This window comes from Leptidea sinapis, chromosome 16, assembly GCF_905404315.1.
Source record: "Leptidea sinapis chromosome 16, ilLepSina1.1, whole genome shotgun sequence".
In the NCBI taxonomy this organism is placed as follows: domain Eukaryota; kingdom Metazoa; phylum Arthropoda; class Insecta; order Lepidoptera; family Pieridae; genus Leptidea; species Leptidea sinapis.
In genome coordinates, this window is record NC_066280.1 from 12902384 (window position 1) to 12916108 (window position 13725).

Sequence of the window (13725 nt, forward strand, 5' to 3'; positions counted from 1 at the left end):
AAATCATTTTTCAATATACTCGATTACAAGAAAAACGCCCGTTAGGATTATGGTAAAAAAATTCTTGATATAGGTTAGACTTAGATCTCCCTTTTTAATGGCTAAAAATACCTATTGGAACTATTTGGTTCCTTGTCGATATTTTGACAGCCAACACAGATTCATATTTCCATATTATATTAACGTCATTAAGTTTTAAGCTTTATTGCTCGATTATAATGGGCAGGAAAAATGTATTTACTTGTTCGATAGGATACCTTGCTAGGAAATATAGGATATTTCAGGAAGTGTGGCTAAACCCCTGGTGGGGAAGCGGTGGTCTTACAGCTATACCGCTATGGACTTTAGACATAATTGTACTGTTTGTCAAGATTTCCTCAACTTGTGTTGTTGCCGCATTTAGAGTACTTATACCACCGACTATGAAGAGTCTTTATGGGGAAACAGTATTGGTTAGTACTTATTTTGTAGAATAAAGTTAATTTGTTGAATTAAGACCTGTATGCTTCTGTAATTGTGATGACGTGATGGTGGGATTTCATATTTAAATGTCAACGACATAGCACAGGGGCTGTGTTGTTCACATCCGTTAGAGCAATGAAGTGCCGTCGCTTATTCATTTAAATTTCTCTATAGAAATGAACTATCTAAGATCAAAATGAGTAGTACTCTGTTCGTCGTGACCTAGGTATACCTCCTCAATTGTGATGACGTGATGTTGGGATTTCATATTTAAATGTCAAAGACATGGGGCTGTGTTGTTCACATCCGTTAGAGCAATGACGCACCGCCGCAAATGCATTAAAATTTCTCTACAGAAACTCTGTTCGTCGTGGCCTTAGGTCATACTAGTCTTAGGTCGTAAGTCTACTACTATAATAGATCTACGTAATCCGTGAACCAATCGATCAACAATAATCGATAAATCACATGATTTATCAGTTTTCATAACAGTGGTTTAACGATACAAATAACTCCGTCCAGAATACAGTTCAGATTACGCGCGCCGGTTCAATCGGTGGGATTACGTAATAATCGTGCGCAGAAAATATTGTAAGGAACAAACCCGTGAAGAAATTTCCAAGAGGCCTGATCACCCTAAGACAGTCTGTCCTCGTTTAGATATATATAAGCATGTATTAAATATATCATTGTCTTGTAACCCATAACACAGGCTATATATGCTTAACTTGCGGCAAGATAATTTCTGTAAAAAAGTGTGTGTCAATATTATATATTATAAGCTGACGGCGATGTTTTTCTTCAAGTAATAGTTAAGTAGTGCATATGAATTCGGAAAATCGAAGACTCATTAATACGTAGTTGGCAATTATTGTACCGATGCCTCCCGGATGAGAGGCAACGGCCCTAGCCTTAGAGCCACCGCTCTCATGTTAAGTCTATTAAAGATCAAGTTCATCTACCTACATTTTTGACTTCCTGTTTATCACATAAAATGATCTGCTGATATGACCTAGTTTGTAAAAAAAACCCCACCAATGACAATATCAATACTTTAATACCTGGTCTTTAACTTGATGTGATTGTATATTTCTTTAGATTACTGGTGCAGGCCAGGGATTGGGCCGTGAGCTTGCTATACAGTTTGCGGAACTAGGTGCAACAGTGATCTGCTGGGATTGTGACTCAAGAAGGAACAACGCAGTCGTTAAAGAAATAAGGAAAAAAGACGGAGATGTAAGCTCTACATATCTACACTGTTTCTATACTTGTATTACGTACATATAGGAGGGGTAATGTGTAAATTTGGATGTAGGAAGTAAATCTTTGAACCTGCCCATTTAAATATTTGTGTGGATCATATAAACAAGATTTTACTGAAAGAAACATCAACACGTAAATATCTTAGTACAACGTAAATTTACAATTTTTCAGAACATTACTGCTAACAGAATGCCGCTCAGAATTTTTGGGATTTTTCAAGAATTCGAGCGACACTGCATTGTAATGGGCAGGGCGTTTTAATTACCATCCGCTGAACGTCCTGCTCCTCTAGTCCCTTATTTTCATAAAAAAAACATAAGAACCGAAAAGTTGACGAGTGTAGCGAAATCTAATGATTGTGATTTTTAGTGCTACGGTTTCACCGTGGACCTAACAGTTCGCGAGCAGGTTCTGGCTCTCGCGGCACGAATGCAGTCGCAGCTTGCTGACGTGTCCATAGTGGTGAACAACGCGGGTATCTTCGCTTGTGCACCTCTCTTCCATCTCAAGCCAGAAGCCATTGTAAAGATCATAGAGACCAACTTGTTGGCGCACTTTTGGGTTAGATCTTATTATAATGTTATATATTTTAAGATAGTACTGTTTTTTAGAGGGAATCGTTTAAGTAGTGATGTTGGATGAAAGATTAACTTCACAAATTTATATAAGAGAGAGAGGGAGAAAGAACGGGCAATTGACTCAATACCAGACGTCAAGAGATGCGTCGCTGGCCTTATAGGTGGGAGACGGTATGCTGTAGACTACTTGAAGGGTCCTATATCGTATCAGTTGAGGAATACGGTAGTCGGTAGATGAATGTTTGAATGAAAATATGTTTTTAGGTAATTCAAGCTTTCCTACCAAGTATGATAGAAAGGAGGCAAGGCCATATCGTCGCTATAAACTCAAGTGCTGGGCTCATGTGTTCAGGAGACATAGCGCCCTATTGTGCAGCCAAGTTTGGTTTAAGAGGTATGCAAAAACATGTTTTGTAACTATTATGTATATTTTCTTCTTACCTGCTTGAGATTTATCAACAAGGTTTAATAACAAAGAGCCAAATTAACTCGACACTATACCGAAGATATCCCAGACATCAGCCGGTACGAGATTAGTATGACCCAAAACCAACAAGGCGCCGGGTGAAACTGTACCCTAGAAATTGTTGACCTACGTCTACCTTGGGCAGTAAAGTCCTCGACCGCGACTATGTACCTATCGGAAGACATAGTGTTGTTAGGCCCTCCACAAGATAAGACTGTTGGTCTGGTCAAGATCTTCCGGCTGCTATGCTGATAGTTTGATATTTACGCACAGCTCAAGAACGGCCGGTTATTTTAGCAAACGCACCATTTTCACCAGTGGTTCTTTTCATACGATGCCCAGGTGGCACCCCTATGGCACCCTTTTCGCCCTAATGTGTAGGCATTGTTGTGTTTCTGCTTGAAAAACGATGAAGCTAGTGAAATTACTAGGCTAATGAGCTGATAATATATGATAATACTGAAAAGCACTGCTTGTAATAATGGGTACGTAGTGCGGACCTATCACTTCAGTACAACGTCACTTTTTCTCATAAAAAATAATATTTACATTCGTGGTGTGTACCTTTGAAGTGTCAATAAAATCTCTATACATAAAATATTTTTTTATATTTTTGGCAGAAAAGCCGAATGTAGTTACGGCAGAATTTCATTAAGTATCCAATATTTTTATTTAAAACAGCATTTGAAAACACTTATTGAACGTCAAAAATTCGTCTATTCAAAAAAAAACCTCAGACCTGAGAAGAACTTTTGATCGTTACAATAAAAATTATTATTTAAATAGTCCGAGGGTGGACATTCCAATTCCAATCTGTGGTATCATTAAGAAATTATGTTATACTTACCTACTACATAATACCTAACCGCTATCATACAAACGTGTACAATTCTTTTGAATCCCGTAACACATTTGTTTTGAATATTTTCTGGGAAGATGTTGTTATACTCGTAGCATATACATCGTCAAACAAAAGTCTTATGTACTAACTCGAGTAAAAACAAGTGGAAGGCATAACAAGTTTGTGTTTGTTCCTGGTGTAACGTTATTATATTACTATATTATCAAGACTAAATTCTTATTCTAGGTCACAAGATATATTTAGAGTGTTACCAAAATGACTACTACACGTAAATATGAAACAATGTCAATGTTTACCATTTAGGCTAGAAACTGTTCTAATTATATTTCACATTTTGTTATGAAAATAAGGGACGATATGAGCAGGACGTTCAGCTGATGGCAACTGATACACCCTGTCCATTACTATGCAGTGCCACTCAGGATTCTTGAAAAACCGCAAAAAATCTGAGCGTCACTGCAATTACGCCCGTCACCTTGAGACAAGATGTTAAGCCTCATTTACCCAGTAATTTCTCTAGCTGCGGCGCCCTTCACACGGAAGTACAATAATGTTTACACATTACTGGTTCACGGCAGATAGATGCCGTTGTGTTACCTATAATCTAGCCGGCTTCCTGTGCAAAGGAGCCTCCCACAATTTTACTATGGAATGAAGGACAGGCAAAAATAAATAGGAACACCACAACCTGAGAATTGAATAAGACATACCAAGATTTAGGATTCATGCGTCACTCGAACGGTTGGCTAAGTTGGTAAGAGCACTCGGACGGCTCCCATAATCTAGCCGGCATCCATAAAAACACAAACATTAAAAAATCTGTTCTATTTTACCAGGATTAATGGAGAGTTTTAGCGAGGAACTAAGACTCGACACATGGACCAGAAACATAAATACTACATCGGTTTATTTGGCCACAATTTCAACTGGAATTTATCCAAAGCCCACTCATCGTTTCACCTCGTGGTACTCGGAGATAGCTCCCGCGGAAGCGGCCAGAATTATCATTGAAGGTAAGCTTTAGCAATAGTGCGATATAAGCTAAAACTCTGATTTTCTCTTCTCTGTAGAATTCATTCGTGGAGGGATTCTAAAGTTTAGCGATGACTGAGAGAAATATTTACAAAAACATCACTAAACAGTAATTTATATACGTACTTTCTAAAACCTATACCTAAAAACTTTACTTAACACACTGAACGACATGTAGTACCTACATATTTGATTATAAGCCTCGGTACAGCCGATACTACCTATCTGAAAAGAAGTCAACCCTAATGTCGTCAGAAGAGGTAAGAGTCACGCGATAGAAAGAGAGGCAACTTCTAGTTGAATAAAAATGTAGGTTAGTAGCTCTGTGCGATCTGAATTACACCTTATTGTATGACCGCAAGAAGTCCTATTTCTTTAATTGATTTTGTGGAGTGAGACTTGCGTACTTGTACTATTATTTATTCTTTGGTACAGCCTATATTTTTTATTATATTACAAGACGAATAGCAGCATTCTGTAATCGACCTAAGGAGGCGTCTGTATGGATTCTTAAAATGATTTGGTTCGTTTGACAAAAGTGTAAGAATCACTTTATAGTATATGTAGATTCCCGATTTTTTTTTTGGAAACAGGTTAAGCGATCACCGCCACCCGCATTCTCTTGCAACACCAGAGGAATCACAGGAGCGTTGCCGGCCTTTAAGGAAGGTGTATGGGCTTTTTTGAAGGTACCCATGTCGTATCGTCCCGGAAACACCGCACAAAGAAGATCGTTCCACAGGTTCCACTAATTTGTGTCATATCGATGGAATTCGGCGGCAGGAATCATGTGAAACAGGTCCTCGGAACACTCCTTGTGTTAAATGCAGTAGAAGACATACAATGAAGCGACGTCTCTGACTACGCAACGCCAAGTGTTCACAGAGCACTGGGTTCCCGACAATTCGAGCAGCTCTGCGTTGCACGCGATCAAATGGATCGAGCTGATACTGGGGTCCACAAGACCAGAGATGATTGAGCAACTCTTCCTTGCACGCGGTTAAATGGTGATGAATGATCGGTGTAACATCATTGCGTGTAGTTTATTGCCAGCGCAGTGACAGAGTGACTTCACCCCAAATTAATAGATAAAATATCTAGTAATTACGTATCTGGAAACGTCAGCCCAGACTTTCTGACACTTAAATTATATCTTGTATTTATCATTGCAGGTATTCGCAAGAACAAAAAGCACATCAGTATCCCTTCATACATGCAGTCACTTATAGATATAACCTACCTTATGCCGTACAGAATAAGGATCATATTGACCGATTTCTTTAACAACGCGCATAGAGGATGGTTTTGTTTTTGCTAAGAGGAATTAATTACTTTTAGGTTATGTAATATGTTTAATGTGTAATTTTTGTATTATTTTCTCAAAATTGTATGGTCGTTAATTAATGTCAACAGTGGAATTTTAGGGGAATCATACAATGGTTTTGTTATAGTGTTTTAAATGTTAATTTATTTGAATAAACCTTGACACATATATCTTTGATGTTTTATTAGACGTTTCCATGCACCTCCATCATAAATTTTGTTTTCAAATTTGATTTGTGTAATTAATCCCAGAAGTGGTTATATCACTTTAAAAAAAACAAATAAATCATTTGTTGTACTACATTACACTAAGCATCAACTTTGATTCAACTCTCTCAACAATAGTTTCATCAATCAAAACTATTTACTACTGAAGAGACATGTTTTTATGTTGGGAGAGTTTCTTGCGCCGCTTCTTCTCTCTCAGAGCGCTATTGGTTTCCGAAGTGGTGGTAGTATTAGAGATGACATAAAAAGAATTCCAAAGAAATCAAAGCCTTTTATGCCTTTTGAAATATAGTTCAAAATATACCCACATCTTTCCAAGTACTTATTATAAGGGTATATTTTCATGGACACACCAAATTGTTGTTAAAAAATATAAAAATGAAAAGATCTAGAACTTTCTTGAAAAACTTTTAATATCTGGCTGTCAACACTTACAAATACAGAACAATTATTATGGGTTGAATCTTAGATTAAGGATTGGTCTCTGCTGCGCTCCAACAAGACAGCACACTATCTAAGAACAATAGCTATTTTATTACGGCAACTATTAAATGCTTGTGTGCGTGGCATCTTGACACTCAATGGCACCTTTCAAATTTTCACATTGTTCGAGACTAGCTCGGGTACGCCCACTTGGACTACCCTTGCGGTATCTAGTTGGAACACAGCGAAGACCAACCCTTAGTAACAATCAGCAGCAGGTATGATTTGGTAATTCAACAGTATTCACTGTTGTTCCACATCTATCGCACATAGCAAATTCTTTATGAAATCTGTTAATGTTCTCCATCCCTTTCACGGTACACATATTATTTTGATTGTGAGTAGTTAAATGTCTGTGTAATGTAACTTGTGATGAGAAGCACCGCCCACATGTATCACACAAATGTCTTGTATCCTTGTCTGTGTGTTGAGTTTGGATATGTCTGTACATTTCCTTGCGGTTCAATGTTGTGAAATTAGTGCATTTCTTGCATCTGAAAATTAATTTCAGTATGAATTATTTGTGATTTAATAGATTTAAAAAAATAAAGGTAATTAACCCTTTGTAACTGTGGAGCAAAGAATAGGGCCGCACCTTAAATAATTTATGTCTAGATAGAGTCTATCCCTGTGAGACAGCACATAACAACAGGTCAGGTTTAATATGTTAGTGTGCATAACAGCTACGTCTTACAATACCGACATGTCAGTCACATTGTTTTAGTGTGCATGTGTTTGCTGAAAATAGAGGCTATCAGTTCCACGCAATTTTCAGTCACAGTCTATCCTTACGAACAAATAATCTAAATGCCACACATGTGAGAAACATTTCCGTATATTATTAAAATAAAATGTTCAGTGGAAAAATAGGAATATGAGAAAGGTTTGTTACTATAAAGTTAAGGTAAGTACTAGTTTTGTTAGGATATGACAAGGAAAAGAATATTAAAAATATTGTTAGTTGTTTTGTTGGTTTGATCATCATCTATATATATAAAAATGAATTGCTGTTCGTTAGTCTCGCTAAAACTCGAGAACGGCTGGACCGATTTGGCTAATTTTGGTCTTGAATTATTTGTGGAAGTCCAGAGAAGGTTTAAAAGGTGAATAAATAGGAAAATGCTGCTAAATTTAAATATAAAAACAACAAATTTGTTTTTCCTTTGATGTGGCCATACATAATTACTATGAGAGAATTTATTGACGCACGGTTTGACAGTTCTGCTGTGAAACAATCTCATTACGACAGCAGGGTGCATATTTTACGAAGTAATTTTTGATGTTATGATATATTATTGACAAATTCATATAAAAACATTATTTTATTTATTATATACAGAATAATGTCTGTCGGGTCAGCTAGTTTACAATAAATTTTTGATTAACATGCACTTTTTTTTATATATGGAATGACTTGAATATTAAATATGTACATATTTATACGAGGGATTCAAGTATGAAATTGATTATAATGAAAATTTCAAACATTTTTGGTGAGGTAAAATACACACATCAAAGTCTAAGCAACATGTACTAAATTAAATTTTAGGATGGTTTTTCACATTATAACGTATTTTACTTAAAAAAAAATATTTTTAGGGTCCTATGATGTAAAAATAACAGCTGTTGCCTTTATAAGTTCTTTTAATAACAGAAATTAACAATATTAGAATATACTGTAAAAACTAAGGTACATAAACAACAAAAAACTTTTTTAACAAAATGAAATTGCAAAAGAAATTGAATTTATTGTGAAAGAATAGGATAGTTTAATACAAAGTATGGCCTCCTCTGCTATTCAGAACTTGTCGGCAACGATTATTCATTGAATTTATGAGACTGTTTCGGTCATCTTGCGGTATTCGCTACCAATGGAATTGCAAATCTTTCAGTTTTTGGGTTGTTGTCACTCCGTCCAAATCCTTCAAATCACGTCTCTGGAGCATGTCCCATGCGTACTCGATGGGGTTGAGGTCTGGCGATTGTGCAGGCCAGGGCAAAACTGGACGTTCTCCATTGCCAAGTATTGACTGGTTCGCCGAGCTGTATGTGAACGCGCATTGTCATGCATTAACGTTAAATCGGTTGTGCAAATGGATGGACATAAAGTCTGAGAATATCCTCAACATAATTTTCAGCGTTCATGTTTCCATTTACAAAAATGAGCTCAGTTCGACTGTTCTTCATAATATACGCCCATTACATTACTGTTGAGCCGCTGTTTGGATGAACTTCCTGAATGCACCTGAGCCTTTCAGTATTTCCGGGCCGACGGTACACTCGCACCGTTCTTGTATCAGGCCTAAACCCGAATCGCGACTCATCGGAAATATCACATTGTTCCTGGGACAGGACGAGTACGGCCTACGAGCTCGACGCCCAATTAGGTGGCAGTCGATTTCGCACAGTTTGGGGACATCAACACCACTTGAATTTTGTAGCCTCAAACTTATCTCTCGAGCGGTTAACATCGGCTGGCGTCTTGCAGTCAGTTGTATGTACCGGTCTTGCCGAGTGGTTGTACTCCTTTTACGACCTGAATGCAGTTCAGCGGGTTCCCTTGTAATCTTGTAGCGCTGCCAAACACGACAAATAACACTGCTATGAATGCCAAAATGCCGAGATACCTGAGACTGATTACTTCCCGCTTGCAACATCCCTACAGCTCTTTGCATTTCATTTGCCGTCAAATGACGTCGCTCCATGACGTTAAGAATATCTAACAATTCAATTTTGTCGCTAACTTTATTTAAATGGTTGGTAAAATTATAAAATCAAGACTAAACGTAGCAATAAAAACGCACTTAAATTTTATGAAAAAAACAAATCATATTCGAGATTTTTTTTACAACCAGCCAGTATGTCACCAATAACAAAAAAGTTTACATACCTATGCACTTTGAGTGAACAAACACTTTTAGACTTAAAAGAAAATTAGTTAATATAAATGGTAATATTTAAAATCTTGCATGTTGCTTAGACTTTTTTGATGTGTGTATATTGTTTTAATCAATATATCTATATATTTCCACCATCTTATTAGAAAATCAAATATGGCTTTGTGGTAGAACTTTGTTGAAGAACATTTTTTATCATATAAAAAATTATAGAAATCATAGAAAATTGGAGTTGGATGTGGCCAGGTAAGCTTTGCATTGCTTGAGCTCATTGCAGCTTGCGTTATCCTAATAATATCTTCCCTTTCTTGGCGTGTGAACTTGCAGAATGGGATGTTGCTATGTCAACTAAATGGCTGACAGGCTTGCCCTGCATGTTTCAGTATGACAACTCTCTCTGTTATCCCTACTTAAACATTTTATTGAGATAAAACCTTTAGTTGCGAATGCAAAGGGCAACTACTATCATTATATATTTGCATTGCAATTAAAGACCATATCTCATCACATTTTTCATCAATAGTACATTGGTTTTGCATTAGTAAAGATTGATGCTGGTATTCTAAGAAGCCTTGGGTGACAGTGCTACCTTACCATGAGATGACCGGTTTGTTTGTATGTCCTAACAGCATTATATATTTACACACATAATACCATAACAGATGAGTTTCATTATGACTGAATATACTGGATGTGATAAGAGATAGTGATCAGATCTTTATCAGACAGGAGTTCTAATGAGCTTATTAGTCTAAGTTATATTACAAGGACTATCAGAAGAATAACAAAATGCAATTTTTTTTTTTTGGAATTTGTGAACTGGAACTACAAAAAGTTTCATTTCATAGTTTGGTGCTGTACAGGGGGTAATAATGTACATATTCTATTTGTAAAATAGAAATCATAATCAAACATTAATTAAAGCTAAAAATATCTTCATTTCATACTCACTTATATAAAATATTATTTGATTTTCCATGTTGTACCTTATGGTGATTCAGTAAAGCATCAGTGCCATTAAGAATATGCCCACAAATATCACACATCCGTTCCTCCTCCTGTAAAATGTGCTTTTTGACATGCCTGTATAACTGGAACCTTTCCGGATATGTCACTCCACATTTCTTGCATCGATACACAAAACCCATAGCTGCTATATGATCTATATTGCAGTATTTTATATGAGATATTAAAGCCTCCTTTGTTTCAAATAGTTTACCACAAGTACATGTCATTGGTGCAGTTATATTATGTGTCAGTATGTGCTGGAGCATTTTTTGTTTTGAATCAAACAAAGTTTTACACAGAACACAAGTTCTACTTGCACTGTCACATATACTTAAGTGTTTGGACAATTCTTGTATATTATTTGTTACTGTTTGACATGCAAAACATAAGTGAGATTGTTCGGATTTATTTTTTTCAGAGTCCTTCATTAATATTTCTTTAACTACTTCTTTCTCTGAATCAAGAACATCTATGTCCATATTATCTATTGTTTTTGAGCTTTTTTTCGGGCTGAACTGATTTTTACTTATTGATGTAGTATTCCCTTCGGTTCTATCCAACATATTAACTATCACTGGTATGTCCTCCTTCCCCAAGTTATTAAGATATTCCTCGATATTTTCAGTATTATTAAGAAACTCTAGCAAAGAATCAGAATTGTATTCAGAGTCAGGCAGGGGTTGCACAAAGGTTTTTGTTTCGGCTGCCTTTTGTTTCTCTTGTAATATTGATTCTAACCAATCCTGTGAGCATCGGGCGTTTAGTTGAAAATTGTAAAAACTATTTAATTGCGATACGCATGTTTCGCAAATATCTTTTGGTAAATTATCGTCTACGCTTATATTTATGTCTAGACAAGATCTAACGTGCGTGCTTACCGATGAATCGGTGAATATTGAAATGTGTTTGGATTCAATATCTAAACAAAGCCGGCAATAAGATAAAAAATCTTTGTCTATATCCATTTTATGTAGACACGTTCGATCAGCGGCTTTGTCGTATCTGCTCTGTTTAATTATTGCCTCGTCCAATGTTCAATTCTAGAGTTATTTAAGATAATAACTTGCTTATTTGTCTTAAGGTACGAAATAAAATATTAGTGTTTTAAACTCTTGTAGAACTCCTGAACACGTTAGTTGGATTTTGGAAACTGGACACGAACGATAATGAATATTACCTATGCCGTAACTTAGGATACGTAAACTTCTGAAGCAGAAAATATTTTATTCTTCTAAGTTCTTACTGTGGCTCCTGCTTGTTGCTTTAACTTGCTACTTTTGCTCGCCAAGTCCCTATCCCTAACTACTTTACAAAGAGAATTTAAGCACTACGTTCCCCTACTTTACTCTAACGACCACAGAACACTTTTACAACGACTAACGACAACGAGGTTAAACCACAATAATTTTTAGATAAGAATCGAAGTCTCAAGAATGAAGAGAAAGTCAATTCACTCAATTGTCATGGTCAGTTTCACGCAAAGAGTATAATAATTATTTAAATTAATTTTAATTAATTAATTAATTATTATAGGGAAAAGAGAGCCCTCTCTACGCATTATGATTTGTCTATTTGAAAACTAGCGCTATAACTATATATAAGCTCGAAATTATAAAATTCATTATTAATGTTGTGACGCAATTAAATTACTAACTCTACTTTTTAATGTAGGTATTGCAATTTTTTACCATGTTGATATTGCGCGTAGAGTTAGTTATTTAATTTTGCCACAACATAGAACATAAGGGATAGATTTAGTAGTGTAAATATGCAAATATGGAACAAGAGAGCTACATACATGCGCTAACGCTAGTAGCCGCCATTTTATGACTAGTGGGCAGAGACACAATTATAGAAATTTTAAAGGTTTCAAAGCGAGTCACAGCTGACAAAGCTTTCATTTTTGGGCCAACTAACAGATGGCACTACAGTCTTCTGAAAACGTCACTTTAAGGCGTCTGTCCCACCCCTGCTGCAGTTTGTATCACGGCTTACTAGCTTCCCTATATATTATTATACTCTTTGCTTACTAGTGTAAACTGTAAACATAAAACAGCTGCAAACTGCAAAGTGCGTTGAATCAATTTTACTTACTGCCTAGTTTATTGCTTAATTATTATTAATTAGTGTTACATCTTATGGCGTGCTAAAATGTATATTACATACGAATTTATATTAATAATTTGAAATTAATTTTAATAAGATGCATTTTGCACTGGAGTTCAAAAGTTAAAAACAAAGTAATAAAAATTTAGTAGGTTTTTTATTTAAATTTATGCTGAACATTTCGTATAAATTAAAACACGTTTGAATACAAATAATTAAATTTGTTCTATAATATTACGGTGCAGTAGTTAAGTGATACCATGGCATCTAAAGCAGATGACGTAGGTTTGGAGTCTGAAGAATCGCTCCTATATTCCGCAAGGCATGGAGAAACAGACGTTGTAATAGCACTTCTGAAAGCAAAGAAGGAAGGACGATTAACATTAAATATTAATTGCAAAGGTACATAATTATGTCTCGCTTTTTGTAATATATTTTATTTATTTTGCGTTTGTGGTAATATTTTGACCAGGTCCTTACAGAGCGTAAAATAATTGGATAATTCATGATCACTAGGAAGCAAATTTCTTAAATTATTCACTCCATTGATGCTTGGGTTTTGGTATATAATAGTTAAGCAGAAAATTAAAGTGTTTTGATTTTTGTAGGTAGAAGTAAAAGTAACTTGGGATGGACCCCACTCATATTGGCAACATATTTTGGACATAAGGGTGTAGTTGAAGCCCTTTTGGAAGCTGGAGTGGATGTGGATGAGGTTAATGAGAATGGTGACTCAGCCTTACATAAGGCTTCATTTATTGGAAATGAGGTTTGTTATGTTAAAATTTTATAATACTGTGATCTTGCATGGTGGTGGATATTCAGTTATAACCCGTTATATTATTGCCACTGACTGGTACTGGGAAGTTTGCACTCAGAGGTGAGACCAGTACTCGTATATGTAGACAAATTTACATATATCATTGTTATCTCGCCTTACTGAACCAAAAAAACTTTTTAGAGGCCAGTTTTGCCTTCTCTTCCAAGTTACCACAGGTCTGAATGTTGCTTGACGCA

At 35.9% G+C, this 13725-nt stretch overlaps 2 protein-coding genes and 1 long non-coding RNA gene across 3 annotated transcripts in view; 1 reads left to right on the forward strand and 2 right to left on the reverse strand.

Annotated features, from left to right (window-relative positions):
• Positions 1 to 13725, reverse strand: part of LOC126968774 (uncharacterized) — a 384859-nt gene that overhangs the window by 81796 nt on the left and 289338 nt on the right. The gene's annotated exons all lie outside the window — the stretch shown is intronic.
• On the forward strand, positions 169 to 6155 carry LOC126968727 (17-beta-hydroxysteroid dehydrogenase 13-like). The gene is made up of 6 exons (XM_050813830.1): positions 169 to 452; positions 1561 to 1698; positions 2095 to 2286; positions 2568 to 2697; positions 4468 to 4644; positions 5836 to 6155. The coding sequence occupies exons 1-6, from the start codon at positions 219 to 221 to the stop codon at positions 5979 to 5981; spliced, it is 1017 nt and encodes a 338-aa protein (XP_050669787.1). The 5' UTR covers positions 169 to 218; the 3' UTR covers positions 5982 to 6155.
• On the reverse strand, positions 6610 to 11918 carry LOC126968708 (zinc finger protein 37-like). Its single transcript, XM_050813796.1, has 2 exons — positions 10546 to 11918; positions 6610 to 7191 (listed from the first exon to the last, which is right to left on the reverse strand). Exons 1-2 carry the CDS (start codon positions 11565 to 11567, stop codon positions 6906 to 6908), a joined length of 1308 nt encoding a protein of 435 aa, XP_050669753.1. The 5' UTR covers positions 11568 to 11918; the 3' UTR covers positions 6610 to 6905.